Source organism: Mustela nigripes, chromosome 2, assembly GCF_022355385.1.
Source record: "Mustela nigripes isolate SB6536 chromosome 2, MUSNIG.SB6536, whole genome shotgun sequence".
In the NCBI taxonomy this organism is placed as follows: Eukaryota; Metazoa; Chordata; class Mammalia; order Carnivora; family Mustelidae; genus Mustela; species Mustela nigripes.
In genome coordinates, this window is record NC_081558.1 from 113,131,479 (window position 1) to 113,151,183 (window position 19,705).

Here is a 19,705-nt window from a genome sequence, read left to right on the forward strand (position 1 = left end):
GGAAATCAGAACATGCCACCCCAAAATATGCTTCTTTGACAGAAAAATTATTTTGAGCTGACGGCAATTAAGAGGCAGTAAATTCTAAAGGCAGGAAATAGCTCCTTTCCTAGAGACAGACTCTCAACAGGCCAAAGACCAGAGACCAGGCACCAGAGGAATCTGCAAAGTTGTTAAATTAACCCTTATCTTTCTCATTAAGGAAGATAAGGACTACCTAGCTCTAGCTGGACTAACCCTAACCTGAACCTGTCAATTCTTCACAAATTATTGTTTGTCTAAAAGATACAAAACCTTCCTGCTTTGGTCTCTTCTTCAGATATTCGTTCTCTTGTGAAGACTCCCACGTATATGTAAAAATAAAATAATATTTGTATGCTCTTCTGGGACACCTGGTGACTCAGTCGGTTCTGTGTTGGACTCTCGATTTTGGGTCAGGTCATGATCTCAGGGTTGTAAGGTGGAGCCCTACATCAGGCTCCGTGCTCAGTGGGGAGCCTGCTTGAGATTTCTTCTCTCTCTCTGCCCCTCCCCTGCTTGCACGCGCTCTCTCTCCCAAATAAATAAATCTTAAAAAAAAAAAATTTTTTTTAAATATTTTAAAAATATTTTTGTACGCTTTTTTTCCCTGCTAATCTTTGTCAGTATAATTCTCAGACCTGGCTAGGGATCCCCAAGACAGTTGAGGAAAAAGTTTTCCTGTCCTACAGCCTCCCAGAAAAGAGGACAATTGAGGTTGGTCTAAAGGGCAAGTTGATTAGGTAGGCTGAATAGGGAAGGAAGGAGAAATGTTTCAGACAGTGAGAATGGTATATGCACTCAGAAAAGCAGATGCCTTTAAGAAACTGCATATTCTACAGTTTGGCTGCAGCTAGGGTCAGAGGGTGGGTTGGAGTGGCAGGAAATAAGGCTGCCCAACAGGTAGGCAAGAGCTGAATCATGAAGTTTGTATTTCATCTAGAATACAGATTTTTGTTTCAGGTCTGGACTTTTTGTTAAACATCAGAGGTACATCCTCTTAAGTGTGTCATAACATGAAATGGTGAGGGTCACCTAGGTGGTTCAGTCCGTTAAACATGGCACTCTTGATTTGGGTTCAGGTCGTGATTTCAGGGTCCTTGAAACCCAGCACCGGGAAAGGGCCCTGCCCTGGGCCTGGAGCTGGCTTGGGATTCTCTCTCTCCCTCTCCCCCCAATCCCCCGCAAGCGTTTTCTCTCTCTCTAAAAAAATAATATGAAACGGTGAGATGCAGAAAAAAGAAAAATAACATAGGTGCAATGATGCAATGATGGTTCCTCCAGTCCTCTCGGAGCCTCTGTAAGACAGTGGTGATACTATCCACCTCAAGTGTTTGGTGAGGGTCAAAGCAGCAACTTAGGGGAGGCCTGGGTGGCTCAGTCATTAAGGGTCTGGGGTCATGACTGAGTCCCTCACAGGACTTCCTGCTCGGCAGGAAACCTGCTTCTCCCTCTCCCACTCTCCCTGCTTGTGTTCCCTCTCTCTTGTCAAATAAATAAAAATATATTTAAAAAAAAAGAAAGAGAAAAGAAAAAGGGCACTCACTTAGGTTAAGTGCCTGATACGTGGCGTTACTCAATAAATGCTAGTTTTCCCTTCTCTTTTTCCTCTGAACCTCATCCGTAAACCGGACGGAGGTCCAGGCGCTGTCCCGCGCCAGCCCCGCGTCCAGGCTCGCCGGGCCGGGAGCACCCAGCGGCGCCCGCGCAGCCCTCCGGGGCGTGCAGCTTCGGCTCGGCGGGGCGTGGGGGCGCTCTAGACTGCACCTGGAGCTCTATGGTCTTTTAAAAAATTTTTGCACACCCTCCCCCCCCCGCTCGCCCCGGAAGTGGTTCCGCGGCAGGGGTTGGTAAGGTCGGGCCATGGTGGGGCAGAGGTTGGGAAGATGGCGTGGCGAGGCTGGGCCCAGAGAGGCTGGGGCTGTAGCCAGGCGTGGGCTCAGCGGGCGAGCGGCCGCAGCTGCGAGGAGCTCACTGCGGCCGTGGCCCCGCCGCGACTGCTCGGACGCAGGTAATGACCGCCGCTCCGGGCTTCTTTCCCCTCGGACCCTCCGCTTCGGCCGAGCATCCTCGGGGGCGCAGGCCATGCAGGCCTGTGGGTCGGCCTTGCCCTCACCCATCTCTTCCTCTCTCTGTCCCACTTTCCCCTCTCGCCTCGCCAGCCCTCGCTTCTCGCCGTGCCACCGTGCCCCCAGCCGGGGTGCCCAGTGACCGACCCCGGCGCAGCTTTCCGTGAAACCGCGCGGTCTACCCCTTTCCCCTCGGGAAGGACGTGAGGGGAAGGGGAAATAGTCTCTGAGGCCTGCGTGCCGCGCCTCATAATCCCGCGAAGAAGGTATTGGACCCATTTTTTAAGTGAAGCAGTTACACAGATGATGCAATGGCAGAACCGATTCTCTATCAGTCTTTATAAACCTGTGTTCTACTTCAAGTTACTTTCGTCAGCGTTTAGAGAACCAAGGGAAGACGGAGTCAAAGGGCATTTGCCTTCTTCACAGTCAAAAGAGAGGCTTTTCTGTTGAAGAATGGAGAGCTTGGAATAGTTTCCAGATGATTTGGAAAGAAAACGAAAGTACTGGTTTTCCCCAGTAGAAGCTGTATGAAGAGTATGCTTCATCAGTATTTGCTGCTTTTAAGTCCGTTTTGAAGAGGAGAAAAGTCCCTCAGCTGTCCAAGAGCTTGATGTGTGGTTTTTTTTTTTAAGACTTTATTTATTTGACAGAGAAATCACAAGCAGGCAGAGAGGCAGGTAGAGAGAGAGAGAGAGAGGAGGAAGCAGGCTCCCTGCTGAGCAGAGAGCCCAATGCGGGACTCGATCCCAGGACCCTGAGATCATGACCCGAGCCGAAGGCAGCGGCTTAACCACTGAGCCACCCAGGCACCCGCTTGATGTGTTTTTTACTGGAAATTTGTTCCTGTTCTTTAATCCAGAGTTGCAGCCTTCTCGGTTTTCTGAGTAGGTTCCAGATGCCTGAAATTCCATCTAATTGATGGTAGCAAGTTTAGGTAGAATGTTCAACAGAGGGGCTAGCCAGTGGCAAATAACTGAGGCTCCAATATGGTGGAGCCATTGCTTAATTTTAAGAATCACCCAGAGTGTTTGTAGACTATATTTCCCAGGTCCCAGCCTAGTTCTGTCAAGTCAGAAGTTGGGGGTGGGAGGTGCGGGGAAGTGGAAGAACCTGTAGTGCTTGCAAGCACTCCCAGGTGAATTGGATTAGGGATTTGTGAAAACTTGCGTATATTGTAGCTTAACTTCATACACCTTAACTTGGAGCTTCAGGCGCTAATCTTAAACTCCTGGGGAGACGGAGAATGAGGAGGTCAGGTGGAAGTAGTGATAGATTTCAGCTGTCCAAATTGCAGAATTTATTCCAAATCCCAGCCAAAATTGCATGGTTCGAGGGGGAGGAGGAGGAGGAATGAATATGGCTATCAGGAAGCAACAGGTGTGGTAATATTAAAAATATGTGTTAGGAAGGGAAAGCAAAGGAACTATAACTTGATTAATGAAGAGCCTCCAGTATAAAATGGAGACCATTTGAAACAAAACAAAACAAAAACAAATGAAGGTGTGATGTTGACAATTAGCCCCTATTTTTTTTTACATTTTCTGTTTATTTGTAAAGTTCGAAAATGACATTTTTGTGGTTGCATAGAAAAATATGCGTTTCAAGAGAATGTAGGTAAACCTGAAATAGAGTATTTACCCGCTCACCTCTGGAAATAAGCACTTAATAGGAAGAATGAGTTACCTTGTATGTAACTTTATTTGGTCTGCTTTGACTTCCTGTGGTTCTAAGATTAGTATACAGAAGAATGAAGTTAGAGATAAAAAGCAGAGTTAAAAAAGCAGAGTTCTGGGCCCAATCCTTGTGTTTCTGATGTGATAGGCCTGAAGTATGGCTGAGAATTTGCCATATAGGTAATGATATAAGAGTTCTGTAAACTGTGGCAGGCCCAGTGCAGCCCACCAGCTAAAAATGGTTTCTACGTTTTTAAAGGGGTGTAAAGCAAAACAGTATGTGACATTTGTTTTCTTCATAAAAACTAAAATATTAACTATCTGTCTCTCTACAGACAAAGGAAAAAATCTCAGGCTCTTTAGAAACTTTACCATTGTCAAATTTCTGGCAGCACTTCTAAGAAATGGTTTAGGCTTAAAAGAAGCCTGCATAATTTCAGTTGTATGAAACTAAGAGAGTAGTTGGTGGTTCAGTTATTTTCCCTGTTTAATCTACCATTTATTGACTCCAGATGAGTTTTAAGAAAATTTTGTCATGCAAGTGTTTATGTAGAATTCCCCACTCCCCTAAATACATTTATTTTCTTTTAAAGTGGAATGAATCTATTGTGTGTATGCTTGGACATATGTTATCTCCATTTGAACAGCAGGCCATTTCTACTTCATAAAAATCTTTAGAAACATAGACATCAGTGCTGACTTGTACATATATCTAAGTTGCACTGTTAAAAATTCACAAAGCTATGTTTTCACTCACCATTAAGCCAATTTATACATAGGTATGACTTTTTCTGTTTAAAAGTTAGGGGATCATGTTAAAAAACTGAACCATAGGGCGCCCGGGTGGCTTAGTAGGTTAAAGCCTCTGCCTTTGGCTCAGGTCATGGTCCTGGGATAGAGCCCCTCATCGGGCTCTCTGCTCAGCGGGGAGCCTGCTTCCTCCTCTCTACCTGCCTCTCTGCCTACTTGATCTCTGTCTGTCGAATAAATTAGTAAAATCTTAAAAAAAAAAACAAAACTGAACCATAACAATTATATGACTAGTAGTAAGTCAGATATTGATGAGATCTTCCCATTTTGAGCACATTAGACTGCTTTCACAAATGACTGGTTATTGGTGGAAGGACCAAAGCAGCAGAGCTAAAAGGCAGGTCTGCCTTCATGAGTTGGTATATACCTCTAATGACCCTTTCCTCCCATTCCACTCTCTGTACCATCCATTTTATCATGTTGTTTCTCTTTGGTTTCTGAACTTATTTCAGGTGAGTGATTCATTAAGGTTTTTTTGTTTTTTTTGTTTTGTTTTGTTTTTGTTTTTAGATTTTTATGTATTTATTTGAGAGAGAGCGGGGGGGGGGGGGTAAAGGGTAGAGGGAGAAGCAGACTGCTTGCTGAGCAGGGAACCTTACGCGGGGCTTGATCCCAGGACTCCAGAATCGTGACCTGACCTGAAAGCAGGTACTTAACGACAGAGCCATCCAAGTGCCCCTAAGACATTTATTTTTCCATCTTTTGCACCAATATGAATGAGTAGAGCTAAAGAGCCTAAGCTTATAAATATGGTCTCAAACATTTGGAATTAGAAACATTTATCATCCTTTTCCATGTTTTTGCATTTTAAGAAATGTAGAACAAAAGCTCCATAAGGGCAGAATGTACCTTGTCATATAAGGTGTGATGAAGTACTTCATCTAAAAGCATTTTTGTAGTAATTGAAAACCCAACTCCAACCAAATTCCTAAGCAAATTAGGAAAATTTATTGGTTTATGCAGTTAAAAAGTCCAGAAGTCAGGGCGCTTGGGTGGCTCAGTGGGTTAAAGCCTCTGCCTTCGGCTCAGGTCATGATCTCAGGGTCCTGGGATTGAGCCCTGCGTTGGGCTCTCTGCTCAGTGGGGAGCCTGCTTCCCCCTCTTTTCTCTGCCTGCTTGTGATCTCTCTCTCTCTATCAAATAAATAAAATCTTAAAAAAAAAAAAAAGTCCAGAAGTAGGACTGGCTTCTAATGAGGCAAGATTTGGTGTTTTAGATTGTCACCAGGATTCCATTTTTCTCCAGGGCTTGGCTCTGCTTCCCAAACGTTGGCTTTATTTTCTCAACATGCTCTCCTTGTCGTAAGATGGCTGTCAGAAGTTCTTGGGGCTCTATACTTCTAGGTTCACATCCAGCAGAAAAAGTTTTCCAGTATTACAGACAAAATCTTGAAATTCACTGGACCAGATTGGCCTGATTGGGATTCATGTCCATTCTTGAATCCCTTGAAATTGTCAGAGAGTGGAGTCTATAGATTGGCTAAAGCCAGTCAGGAGCTTGGTGTGCCTCTCCCAGCCAAATGGCTGGAAATTCCAGTGTACTATTAGGAGGGGGGGGGGAAGGACCTGGATGCTGGGAGTTGGTGAGGAAACTCTCTCTATTGTCCTCTATGATGAAACTTTTGTGTTCGAATTCTTTGTTAAAATTTGAATTCTTGTTAGTCCTGGTAGATAGGATTACCCTGTAAATAACCATTCAAATTTAAGTAGAAATTTTGTTAGGGATTAAGTTCTTGCTCCTTGCTATTAAAAGTGGTTTGTGAACTAGCACTTTAGGCATTATCTAGGACAGGAGTGGCAAACTTATTTTGTGAAAGGCCAGATAGAAAATGACAGGGCCACATATGGTCTCTGTCACATACTCTTTTACTTTATATCACTCTTTAAAAATTCAAAAACCATTCGTAGCTGGCAGGCCCAAACCACCCTGCAAGCAGAAGTTTGTCAGTTTGTGAGTTTGTTTAGAAATGCAGAATTCATATTTTCCCCACCCCAGACTTAGTGATTTAGAATCCGATATCAGCAAGATCTCCGGGTGATTTGTATGTATACTAAAGTTTTCCCTAAACCTGAGGTAGATCAACCCTGGGTGAATATGAAAATCACCTGGATAGCTCTTTAAAATACTGATGCCTTTGTCCCACCTCTGGAGACTCTAATGTGCTATGGCTCCACTTCATAGCAAAAATATTTAAGAGCTCACTAGGCACTTCTAATATGTAGTATAGGGAAACAAAAGCTGTTTTCCCTCTACCAGTCTTAGGTTCGTTGGCTCCGTAAATTAGACTGAGAAAAGATAGATTAGCAAGAGAAAAACCAGCTTATGAATATGTCCATTGCATATACACATGGCAGTACTCCTTGGTGAGTAATACAAAGGATGGTTAGAATTTGGGCTTACATTGCGTTTTAAAGAAAGAATAGCAAAGTTTTAGAGAAATGATAAGAGAAGGGAAAAGGACTTCGTTCCTAGGGCAGCAAACTGAGGAGGCAATATATCAGGGAACTAATGGATATAAGGGCACTTAGTAAATTTTTTCTGGTGCCTTCTCTGAGCACATAAAGGTCTAGAGTTGTCTCATGATTCTGTTTTTCCTGGTAGAGGGTAGTGGGTATACCTTCACAAAATTATATCCTGCTTTTAGGCAGATGGGGGCAGAGCAGAGAGTTTTAATTGTATCTGCTTCTCATTGGCCCTCAGTCCAAGATAGTCCTTATGGCAAAGTGGCATGTTCTGCTGCTCTTCAGGAACCAGGATTGAGCACTACTGTTCTAAGACTAAGCTTTCATGGTCATAACTGTCTCTGCTGCAACTGATGTGGTAGATTAAAATACATGGTTGTAATAATTCACAGCTCCTCTCCTCCAGAGTTATCGATTTCCCTGTTCCCTGAAGCTGGGTTGGTCTTGTGATTTGCTTTGATCATTAGCAAGTGGCAGAAATAATGTACAAGGTCCACAGTCTGAGCCTCAAGAGGCCTTGCAGCTTCTACTTTTTTCCCCTCTTAGAATACTACTCCCACTCCCACTCCTAGCCGGTTGATTACTGAGAGGCCATTCCAGCTGCCTGACGACCAGTCCAAGCTCTTGGTGTGGGAGTGAAGCCAGCTTCGACTGCCCATCTCCAGTTGAGCACCCAAATGACAGATTGCATGAGTGACTCTAGGGGAGACAGGAAGGACTGCCCAGTTGAGGGTGGCTAACTTATAAAGTCTTGAGAAATAATATTGGTATCAGGACAGTTAAGTTTTAGGGTGGTTTGCAATAATACATGAGACAACTGGGGAAGTTTCTGTCAAATCAGGATCTGCTGACCAGAGTAAGTACTATGCTGCCTTCACCATTATTTTCACTTGCAAATCAAATCAATGCATTGTCTTGCTTTCTTACTAAACTCAATTCCGACTTAAGGTATTGAACTAGTGTAACAATGACCAAAAGGATACCTGCGAAATGAAGTTTTTAGCTTTCCGGCCCCTGTGGCTTATGAATGTGTGCTAGTTAATAGAAATAGGTGTATGGTGAACCAATACATTGTACTTAGTTCTGTCAAACAAGTTCTATGTGTCCAACCGTAATTCCCCAATACGTGTATATATTCTTAATATATGTATTCTGCATCTGACCTTAACCCCAGGCTAACTTGTGTAATATATTCTCCATGTCCTTGGCCCCACACGTATGTCTAAGGTAAATACTGTTCTAGGCAAAAGGTCTGGCTTTGCTTCAAGTTTAGATTCCCAGATTGCTGGTGTGTTTATGCTCCTTTTCAAACATTGCACTTCAGAATTTTAAATGAGGTGATGAACTGTAGAAAAAGTAATCTTTATTCGAGCCAAGTGAATACTTGTCTTCTATTATTACACTACTGACAATATAAAATAGTCTCATCTTTCACATTTCTTGGTCTAATAAGAAAAGAAAAGCCAGAAAACAACACTTAGTTACAAATTGTGATCTTTAAAGGGAACATATTCAGGATACCTGGGTGCTCAGTCGGTTCAATATCTGTCTTCGGCTTGGGTCATGGTCCCAGGGTCCACTTGTGTGGAGTCTGCTTCTCCCTCTCCCTCTGCCTGCTGCTCCTCCTGCTTGTGCGCTTGCACCCTCTCTGTGTCTCTGACAAATGAATAAAATCTTAAAAAAAAGTAAAGGGAACATATTCCTGTTACTTTATGTCACACCTTTGTTTTTTGGCCCCAAAGTGGTGGTAGTACTTTATTTTACTAACCCAGCTCTATGTTATCTTGAATTGTTTAATAAAAATTAAATCCCCCCCCAAATAAATAAAAATTAAATCCAATTGTAAAGGATTAACATTTGCCACATTAAAGGTGTTAATAGTGATGCATTTGGCTATAAGTAAATTTACTGTTTAAGTAAGTGAGGGGGTATAGTTAGCATAATATAGTAGAGGTAAGTGGCTACTGTCTGCCTAGCTCAAAATTATCAAGGTTAGTGTTTGAATCCCTTAACCTTTCTTTTGGCATTCTGGGTAACTGCCTGAAGAAATCTAGTTATTACATTCCTTATTCAAGGCAAAAAGAAGGGGCAGAGGTATGACATTGCTGAAATATCCATTTTTATAGATAAATCATTCCCAGAGGTACATAAAAATTCTTGTCTCTCATTTTGTCAGAACTCTGTAATATGGCCACCCTATGCCCTAAAGGAGGCTGGAAAAGTGAAGATACTTACCTTTTTAGCCTCTGTAGAAAAAGGCAAGAGAAAAAGAACTACAGATTTGGGATTAGCTGTTTAACTGTATTTGGCAAAGGATATTCTTAATACTAGTAAGAGAGCCATGAAGGGAGTTCAGAGTTATTCAGAGCAACATTGGCTTTTTTGAATAAGTACATCACTTTTCAAAATAGATTTACTTGAAAGAAATAGCACTTATTTGGAAGTATAAATTATGGATTATTAAAGTTTCAAGGCAAATTACTTTTTTTTTTTTTAAAGATTTTATTTATTTATTTGACAGAGACAGATCACAAGTAGGCAGAGAGGTAGGCAGAGAGAGAGAGAGGAGGAAGCAGGCTCCCTGCTGAGCAGAGAGCCTGATACGGGACTCGATCCCAGGACCCTGAGATCATGACCTGAGCCGAAGGCAGCGGCTTAACCCACTGAGCCACCCAGGCGCCCCTCAAGGCAAATTACTTTATTGCCATAACCCATCCTCACCATGTGACTTCTGAGAAGTGAAACTGTGGAGTGGACTCAGTGTTGAAGAAAGAGCATACTAGGCAAGTAATAGTAATAATAGTCACTATGCCATTTTTCTGAGTTTTGTTTTTTTCCAGATGCCTACTAGACACCACCTGGATATCCTACAAATGCTAGCAATACTTTATTTTTGTAACTATAAAGTGCATAGCCATGGATTCTGATGAATGTATATACCTGTGGAACCACCACCTAAAGAGAAACATTGTTTTGCTCAACAGTGTTTTTGAGTTTCCTCTATAATGTGTGATCAGTAGTTTCTTTGCTGAGTAGTACTCCATTGTATGAATATACCACAGTTTGTCCTTTTCCCTTTTGACAGTTCTGGTTTTTAGCTACTAGAAATAAGAGCTACCATGACCACAAGCATTTGAAATACTGCCCAAGATGGAATTCTTCATGCCTTATCTTACAGTTCCCTATTTTGGTGTTTCTGAGCTTCCTTGTCCTGGTGAATAGTACCACCTTCCTTTCAGTTACTCAAAATAGAACCAAGTCATTCTTGACCCCCTTCTTTTTTCTAACAGATAATTATTGACCTTTTCTTTATTAGGGACTGGGCTTGGTGGTAAAGAGTGAATACAAAAGTAATTTTCCAGGGCGCCTGGGTGGCTCAGTGGGTTAAGCCGCTGCCTTCGGCTCAGGTCATGATCTCAGGGTCCTGGGATCGAGTCCCGCATTGGGCTCTCTGCTCAGCAGGGAGCCTGCTTCCTCCTCTCTCTCTCTGCCTGCCTCTTTGCCTATTTGTGATCTCTCTCTGTCAAATAAATAAATAAAATCTTAAAAAAAAAAAAAAAAAAAAAAAAAAAAAGTAATTTTCCAGTTGTGGTACAGGCAATAATAGACATAAGTCGAAAAGTCTATGCAGGATGCTTTGGAACTCTGCGAGTATAAAGGAGACACCCACCCTAGTTGATGAAGGCTTCCTGGGAGGAGAAAAATGAATTTTCAGGGGCACAATAGTGTTAACAAAGGGATATACCAAGGGAGTAGCATTGCTGAGCATTGCTGGGAGGATGAAGAATCATTGTGGGGTTTAAAGCAAGGGAGTGAATTAGAATGGGGCAATATAGGAAGCAATGAGGTATGTTAGGAAAAAGTAGAGTATTCCAGGTCAGAAGGCATGAGCGGAGTTGAATGGGAATTTGGGAGAGATTTTTGACACTCTGAGAAGGCATTTGAGGGACCATTGAATGTTTGGGGAAAAGTGATAAAGGAATAACATGCAACATGGTAAAATGTTTGCAGTTAAACAGGCATGAAGTGAGGAACTAGGAATGAAAAAAAAGTTTTTATTTGACAGAGTTGGCTTTTATTGGATGGAAAAGAATAAAGGCGAGAACACCGAAATGACATCTAGGTTTTTAACCTCAGTGATTGATAAACTGTTGTCCCTCTGAAAGAATGAGGAAGTCAGAAAATGGAGCTGTTATAGAGGAGGAGTTTCCTTTTGAATATATTGGTTTTAAAGTAATTGAGAGCATATCCAAATGGAAATACTCAATATATAGTTTGAAATACAAGGCCAGAAGATTGAGGTTAGGACTAAAGAAATATATTTGAATCATTTACTTAGAAGTCATATTGGCCACAGAAATACATTTATTCTTTTAGTCAACTGAAGTGTTGGAAGACCTGATTTCTGCTTTCAAGGAGCTTTGAGTTTAGGAGGATGGTATGTTTAGAGTACGATGAGAACACACAGGAAAGGGCCTCTGCTTTGTCAGTGTAGGGGAAGTGTTAAAAAATTCATCATGAATTTATATGGATTGAGTTTGAATAGAGAACATGTAAAAGAACTATTGGAGCCTATGAGGATATCTGTCACTAAGGGATAGGTGAAAAGAGGAGAAGCCATCAGGAAAGTGAATTTGAATAGGGAATGCAATCTTATAGGAACTAGGTAGGGCTGGTAAGTGTGATCAGTAGTGTCAAATGTTTTAAGGTATGGCTGTGAGGGCTCAAAGCAACAAAACCCTTTACAAAACATTTGGTGGGTGTCCCTAGAACTGAGTGAAAAAAACATGGGGAGAAGTAGGGAAAATCCATCGACTTAGAATGATAGTACTTCTATAAAAGAAAGCAATTATTTGAATTTGGAGTGCCCTTGAGGATGATACTTACATTTGAATGTTTGATAATACTTACATTTAAATGTTTGTTCTGGAAATTGACCATACTTCAAACAAAATAACAAAACCATTTTGTGCAGATTCAAACTGACAACTTGGAATTCTCCAGCCTTTTACCAGACTGCATACTGTGTATAGGGGAATCATTCAAATGATTTTTCTGATTGATACACAGTTAACAGCCCTAACAGGTTCCCTTTAAAGTTCCCATAGTTTGTGTGTCTACATCTCCTTTTTTGGAAGGGCACAGTTCTGTGTTTTGACTTAGAATCCTAGCTCAGAGTAGGCATGTTGGCTTCTTTGGGGCTATAGGGTGAGAATAAACTGAGATGTTGATGATGCAGGCCAAAGAGTGAGGCTTATGGAGGTTGATGTTTGCAAAATGCAGCTGTTGCTAATCTCTTATTTTCCCCTTCAAGGTTTAACTTTTTTATTCAGCAAAAATGTGGATTCAGAAAAGCACCCAGGAAGGTTGAACCTCGAAGATCAGACACAGGAACAAGTGGTGAAGCATACAAGAGAAGTGCTTTGATTCCTCCCGTAGAAGAAACAGTCTTTTATCCTTCTCCCTATCCTATAAGGACCCTTGTAAAGCCCTTGTTTTTTACTGTTGGGGTAAGTGCTTATGCAACTAGGAGTTACCTACCTTGCCGCTGCTATAGTAGTGAAATACTGTTTGTCTTATTTGGGCTTGCTTAAAGACAAGGGGAGGGGAACTTAAAGGATACGGGTGGTGTCTGGGGTCATAAATGATGATGGGAGAACATGAATTTAATAATTGCTATTATTATTTTTAGTTTTTAGAGCGCAAATGCACTTGCGTGAGTTGGGGGGTGTGGAGGGAGAGAATCTTAAGCAGCCTTCACACTGAGCATGGACCCAGTCATAGAGCTTGAGCTCACCACCCTGAGATCATGACTTGAGTGGAAATGAAGAATCAGAAGCTTAACCTATTGAGCCGCCCAGGTGCCTCTAATAATTCCTGTTAGAATCTGGTTCACTTATGTATGCCCTGGAGAAGAAACTTATGGGCCTCTTATTTGAGATAACATTTCATGCGATATTTTGAATTTTATTTGAAATTTCTAGCTGTAAACAGGCCCCAGGGTATAGTAAAGTTAATAAATAGTTAAGTATTCTCTTCACCTAATAAGGTTTCACTATGCCTAATGTTCCTGTTCCTTCTCTTGGTTTTGTAAGAAGCAATGAAAATGAAATACTGTCCTTGGAACTCTGTGTTGATCTTTCTCTCTTGAACTTATTTTGTGATATATTAATTTTGTATAGTTTACAGGCTGTGCATTTGGATCAGCTGCTATTTGGCAGTATGAATCACTGAAATCCAGGGTCCAGAGTTACTTTGATGGTATAAAAGCTGATTGGCTGGATAGCATAAGACCACAAAAGGAAGGAGACATCAGAAAGGAGGTAAAGATAAACATGGCTTTCTTTGTTCTAGTTGAGCACAAGTTTTGAAGTCTGGTTATTTGTGAAGTGTTAGTGATTGATAACATTTAGATCAGTAGATACAAAGTTACTGAGCTTGATCTTTTTTTAGAGTCATTGCATTGAAGTGAGTATCCACGCTTTGTATGTATCAAAAATCACTGTGGATAGTTGCTAAAAATTAATGTGTTAGGGGTCTCAGTTATACTAAAGTTTAAGGGCTACTAAGCATCTGTGCCTTAGATGTAGAGATATTATGTGGATTTTAAAAAGCCTCTCTGTGACATGTTTACATACCTCTGATAAATACCCACTGTGGAGTATTTCTAACTGCCCAGAGAATGAGGATGCAAGAAAAAGGTACAAATATAGACCTTTCCATAATTTTACACGCAAGCTGGTGACCCTCTTTCAGTTTCTTAACTCATTTTTTACCAGCACTGCCTTTAAGATAAAACATATTTATTTCACTTGACAATACTTACTGAGCATTGAGGCCCTAAGTTAATATGTGGCTCATTTGGTTTTCATGCACTTTTGTTTTGGGTTTGTTTTTGTTTGTTTTGTTGCTCTTTTTTTTTTTTTTTTAAAGATTTTATTTATTTATTTGACAGACAGAGATTACACGTAAGCAGAAAAGCAGGCAGAGAGAGGAAGGGAAGCAGGCCCCCTGCTGAGCAGAGAGTCCGATGTGGGACTCGATCCCAGGACCCTGAGATCATGACCTGCGCCGAAGGCAGCAGCTTAACCCACTGAGCCACCCAGGCGCCCCTGTTGCTCTTTTTTTTTGATGACACATGCGTCTGCACTTGAGAAAAGGTTGCTGACCTCTTAATTTTCTCCTAATGGTAATTCAAGGTTCTTCGAAGTATAAAGAAGTATTCATTCTTCATTTTCCTCATAGACATATGCAGAAAGCCTGAACCTTAGCTGTTTTAGTAGGCTTTGTGTCAGAAGGACAATGGGTATAATTATTTGCAGGTGAAAGTGACAGTAGCTAACTGATTTATTCAGCACCGCGTGTTTGAGAAGATAGTAACACTGATCTGTTCCATAATCCTGGATTCCTAAGAAAGCTACAGGTTTCCAGCATGTCTATATTAGAAAGTTTTTTTTTTTTTTTTTGGAAGATTTTATTTTGGAGAGCTTGAATGAGAGAGTGCGCGCATGTGCAAGTGCAAATACATACATGTGCTTGAGCAGGGGAGGGCAGGTGGAAAGGAGAGGCAGAGAATCTCAAGCAGATTCTACCCTGAGTGTGGAGCTCAATTTCACCACCTTGAGACCATGACCTGAGCTGAAACCAAGAGCTGGATGTATAAACAACCGAGGCACCCAGGTGCCCTATGTTATAGTTTTGTTTGGTTCCCTAGAATGGTGAAAAGTGATGTAAGAAAAAGACATAATCTTTATCCAAAGATGGATTGGTTTATAGTGAAATGATAGGTTATAAAATATAAAATCCATGCCCGTTAAAATTAAAACAATATCTAAATATAACATGGGAAGTGAAAGCCCTGGGAACCCCTGCCATACTGCTACATGTGTGGGGAATAAGGTCTGAAAGCTCATACACAAATTATAAATATAAAAATGGCATGATTATATATGGGTCTGTAACTTTTTTTAACCTCAGATTTCTGTATTAGTATCCAAAGTGTGGTTTAATATCATAATTAGAATATATTTTTTATTTTAAAACTTTTTTATTTTTTTTTTAAGATTTTATTTATTTATTTGACAGAGATCACAAGTAGGCAGAGAGGCAGGCAGAGAGAGAAAGGAGGAAGCAGGCTCCCGGCGGAGCAGAGAGCCCGATGTGGGGCTTCATCCCAAGACCCCAGGATCATGACCCGAGCTGAAGGCAGAGGCTTTAACCCACTGAGTCACCCAGGCGCCCCTTTATTTTAAAACTTTAATCATGGAGAAATTTCAAACAAATATAAAAAAAGAGAAAAAGTATAATGAATGCCTGTCATCCACCTTCAGTGATTATTGACATGGGGCCAACTTTGTTTCATTTAGTCCTCTTTGTTTCCTTTTCTGCCCTGCCACTGATTACTATAAAGCAAATCCTAGGCATATTTCAGTGTGTGTCTCTGAAAGATTAGGCTTCTCTCTTTTTTTGAACCTCAAGTTACTATACCTTAAAAGGTCGTTTAAGAAAATATTTTGGTTAGAATTTTAAAACTAGATTGGACCTGGTGAATAAATCACGTAAGCTTGATACCTGTATCTCTCTGATAGTGTGCTGGGTGCTTTGTTATTAATATTCCTCACAACAATATTGCTCCATATCTACTGTCTCCATTTTATAGATCAGAAAACTGAAGTTTAGAAGTAATTTGTCTGAGGTCACAGAGCTAAACAGTGACTCTGTGGAGAATGTAGACTAAAGCCCATGTGTGTCCATTTTACCACATACCTGTTAAGTCTGTGTACTGGTAATTTTTGCACGTGAGAAATCTTATTATGCGCAAAGCATTTTCTCACTGTTTTTTCATTTTCTTACCCTGAAAGTGTTTACCATATGGTGATAGGCAATTTTCCTTCTATTTTAGATTAACAAGTGGTGGAATAACCTAAGTGATGGCCAGCGGACTGTGACAGGTTTGTGTTAGCTTACACGTTTTAGCCATTCAAGGGAAGAGAAATCAAACCAAAAGGTACAGTATGTCACAGTCAACAGCTTTTGTACCCTGCTCACCAGTGGTTTAGACGACAGTCTCTGTACCTTCAGGCTAATGTAGTAGTATAAAAAGTATTGTGGCTTAAAGGTGTACGTGATGCAGTGGGTCACTTATTTTAAATTTCGATCTAGTATGTTACTGATTAAATAATCTATCTTTGTTGTAGAATCCTAGCTTGTGAAACAGGTTGAGTAATTACTTATCCTCTTAAAGAAATTAAAGGGGACATTGATTAAGTACCTTCTTTATGCAGAATGCTTTATACACATTCTCTCCCTACCTCACAGGGTTGCTTACCGGGTAGTTATCTCCCTTTTTACCAATAAGGAAACTGGCTTTCAGAGAAGGAACTTTTCAGAGGTCACACTGCTAGTAAGTAGTAGAGCTAAGTTTCAAAACCCAGGTCTGTCTCATTCTAAAGCTAATTTTCTCTTTACTGCACCATGCTGTTTTTAAAGTCTTCCATTTATTAAATCAATGTAAGCATGCCATGCATGTCACCATGATAATTTAATTTTTGTTCTTTGTAAATTTTTTCAGAAAGATAAATCTGGCTCTTCAATGTAACAGTTGTACAATATTTTATGGACTTAGTTATTTGAGAAATTTGGGGAAATGGATTTGAAAGTCTAACAATTGTGCAGATAGGAAAAAATCTTCTAGAGAAATAATAGCAAAATACTGCTTTTTCTTAAATATGGTTAGACTTAATGGTACTCTTAATCTTCTTTACCTACCTAAGAGGAGAAAAGGTGCTTATCTTTCCTCCTTTGGGCTCCTTCCTTTGTCTAGAAGGTTTACGTTTTCTGTCTCCGTGTTGGAACCTGAACTGGTCTTCAGGCTTAGGGTTTGGACATTGCTTCCTGCAGGAAGTGTAACCAGGCCAAAGTGAGCTTGTTCCTGTGTGAACTATAGGTAGAGACTGCACCAGGTGGAGTTGCCTCACAGTTATCTTTATTTGTACGAATAAGGATACCATGCGGAATAATTTCCAAATCCATGACTCCCTAAACAGGGGTAGACAGGCTCCTTTTATCAGGGCTTGGGATGAATATCGAGAAGGGTAAAAGATTTTATTATAATGAAGCAGAGATAACAGGCACTTGCTGATTCATCTGCATAGTGTTGTTCGTCAAATGTTTCTTTTTCTGTTACAGCAGTTCATTAGTTTTTAAAAGATAAAAGTGACAGGCAGAAACTTCTGGGAGTTTCCTGAGTTCGGTGGGTCAGGGGGTCTTGCCAATAACAGAGGTGCTTTGATTTTTCTGAACTCACTGTGCTTTGTGATCATTTATTTTTTATTTTTTAAGATATTATTTATTTTAGGAGCACCTGGATGTCTCTGTTGGCTAAACATCATTCTTCATCTCAGGTCAGGGTCCTGGGATTGGCCCACATTGGCTCCCTGCTCATGGAGAGCCTGCTTCTCCCTTTGCCACTCTCCCTGCTCGTGCTCTCTCATTCTCTCACTCTCTCTCAAATACAGAAATAAATAAAATCTTAAAAAAAGATTCTATTTGTTTTAGAGAGCGCTAATGTGTGAGTTGAGGGAGGAGCAGAGGGAAAGGGAGAAAATCCTTAGAGCAGACTCCTGCTGAGTGAAAATCCTTAAAGCAGACTCCCACCCCCACTTCCCAACCTCTGACCTCGGGCTTGATCCCAGGACCCCAAGATCATGACCTGAGCTGAAATCAAGAGTCAGACACTTAACCAACCGAACCCTCCAGGTGGCCCACACGTTTTAATCATTTATAACACAACTTGCCTTATGTATTTGTACATGCAATGTCCTTGAGGACAATGAGAGTTTTCATTTTGTTATAGCAACTAGCATGTGTCTTGCACACACTAAAGGCACTTGATTAAAATCTGTTAAGTAAATGATTATTGAATGGGCTCTTGAATCAAAGGATTGAGATTTTCAAAGGTATATTGCCATACTGTAGAATTGATTAGTCAGTAAGGTCTTAATAAATATGATGCCTTCAAAGATAGCACTATAATAGCACATCTGTTTTCATTGGGATTAACAGGAGGTTTGGTTTATTTGTTTGTTTTTTAAACGTAACAAAAATTAACCTTAGGGTAGCCAAATTTTGATATTTTCAAAGTATCTCATAAGTAGTTGATACCTAGTGTTCTTTGAAGATGGTGAAGATTTTATGGCATTAAATATTTGAAGAAACATGGGATCAGAATTTATTTATTTTTTTAAATTTTGTTTATTAATTTTACAGAGAGAGATCACAAGTAGACAGAGAGGCAGGCAGAGAGAGGGAAGCAGGCTCCCTGCTGAGCAGAGAGCCGGATGTGGGACTCAATCCCAGGACCCCGAGATCATGACCCGAGCCAAAGGCAGCGGCTTAACCTACTGAGCCACCCAGGCACCCAGAATTTAAAACATTTTTCATCTCAGTAAATAGCTTATTCAAAGAAGTTGGTATTTGGACACCACTGAAAATCCGATTTCTTTACCCTAGCCTTTTGCTTTTCTCTTAGTCAAATCAGTTATTTGGCACAAAGGACCTATCAGTAGGGAGAGACGGACATTTTGATCTAACTAGCAACTTGAGTGTAAAGTGCTTTTGAACCACAGAAACATGAACAGTTATGCTAAATCCTTATTGTAAGATTATCTAAGTGATTTCTAAAGGCTGAGGAGTTGCTGCCCCTGGGAATCACTTTTTCACAGGTTCTACGGAACTGGCTTTGATCTCCCCCAGCCCCCTTTGGTTGGTTTGGGATTTTTTTTTTTTCCTGGTATTAATCTTCATTATTACACAGAAATATCTTCCTAAGCTTGACATTGCTTTGAAAAAAATTTTTTATATGTTCACTTGCTATTTGTGGGAACATCCAGAAGCATTTTTCAAGTTAAAACTTATGCTTGGTGCTTTTACACTTCAGCTAGTCTCCTGTTCTGTTGCCTTAATCTGCAAGAGTTTTAAGCCTATCCTGGAGGTCCCTGGGCAAGCCCCAAGGAGAGTATTTCCCTTACCTTTCTAGCTTTCAGGTATGCCTGTGACATACCTGCAAGGTTTTCCTGTTAGCTCAGCAGAATGCTGACTTTACAATTTTGGGATTCAGGTAAAACAGAGAGAAGAACCTGCCAAAATATTGTATTTGATGAAGGAGGGGATGGGAAGAGAAATTTAAGAAAACATTGCCCCATTTTTCTCTATTAGTCCATATCTATCATCAGCTCCAAAGTTAGTCACTACTGCACCCTAGGGCCTTGCTCCTTCTGCTCCAACCTCTAAAGTTTATTTTTTATTTATTATTTCTTAAGATTTTATTTTTAAGTAGCCTCTACACTCCATGCGGGGCTTGAACTCACAACCCTGAGATCAAGAGTTTCATAGTCTACCAACTGAACCTGCCAGGTGCCCCTAGTTTCAATTTTCTTTACCCTTCTACCTTTCAAAGATTTTGAGCTGTACCTACTGGATTAAGGTCTGCTTTGCTGTTCCTGAAGTTTCTGGTAAGACAGTGCTCACTGGATCTAGCTAATCTTAACCTTTTAATTTGCCACTGTTCCTGAAATTCTTGACTTCTCAGGTTGCAGAAGTTATTTCTGGGTAAAGAACAAACTAATGTTTGAGTGCCAGTTAAGGTTCAAGTACTAGGGTAGGTACTTTA

The 19,705-nt window shown here is 40.8% G+C and overlaps 1 protein-coding gene across 2 annotated transcripts in view; it reads left to right on the forward strand.

The window, feature by feature from the left end:
• Positions 1 to 1,851: 1,851 nt before the first annotated feature.
• The window catches only part of PARL (presenilin associated rhomboid like), a 52,152-nt gene continuing 34,298 nt past the window's right edge, over positions 1,852 to 19,705 (forward strand). For both annotated transcript variants that reach the window (XM_059391443.1, XM_059391444.1), the window contains exons 1-4: positions 1,852 to 2,029; positions 12,350 to 12,545; positions 13,218 to 13,358; positions 15,938 to 15,986. In XM_059391443.1, the coding sequence (XP_059247426.1) occupies positions 1,905 to 2,029; positions 12,350 to 12,545; positions 13,218 to 13,358; positions 15,938 to 15,986 (511 nt within the window). In that variant the 5' untranslated portion in view covers positions 1,852 to 1,904. The remainder of the gene's footprint in view (positions 2,030 to 12,349; positions 12,546 to 13,217; positions 13,359 to 15,937; positions 15,987 to 19,705) is intronic.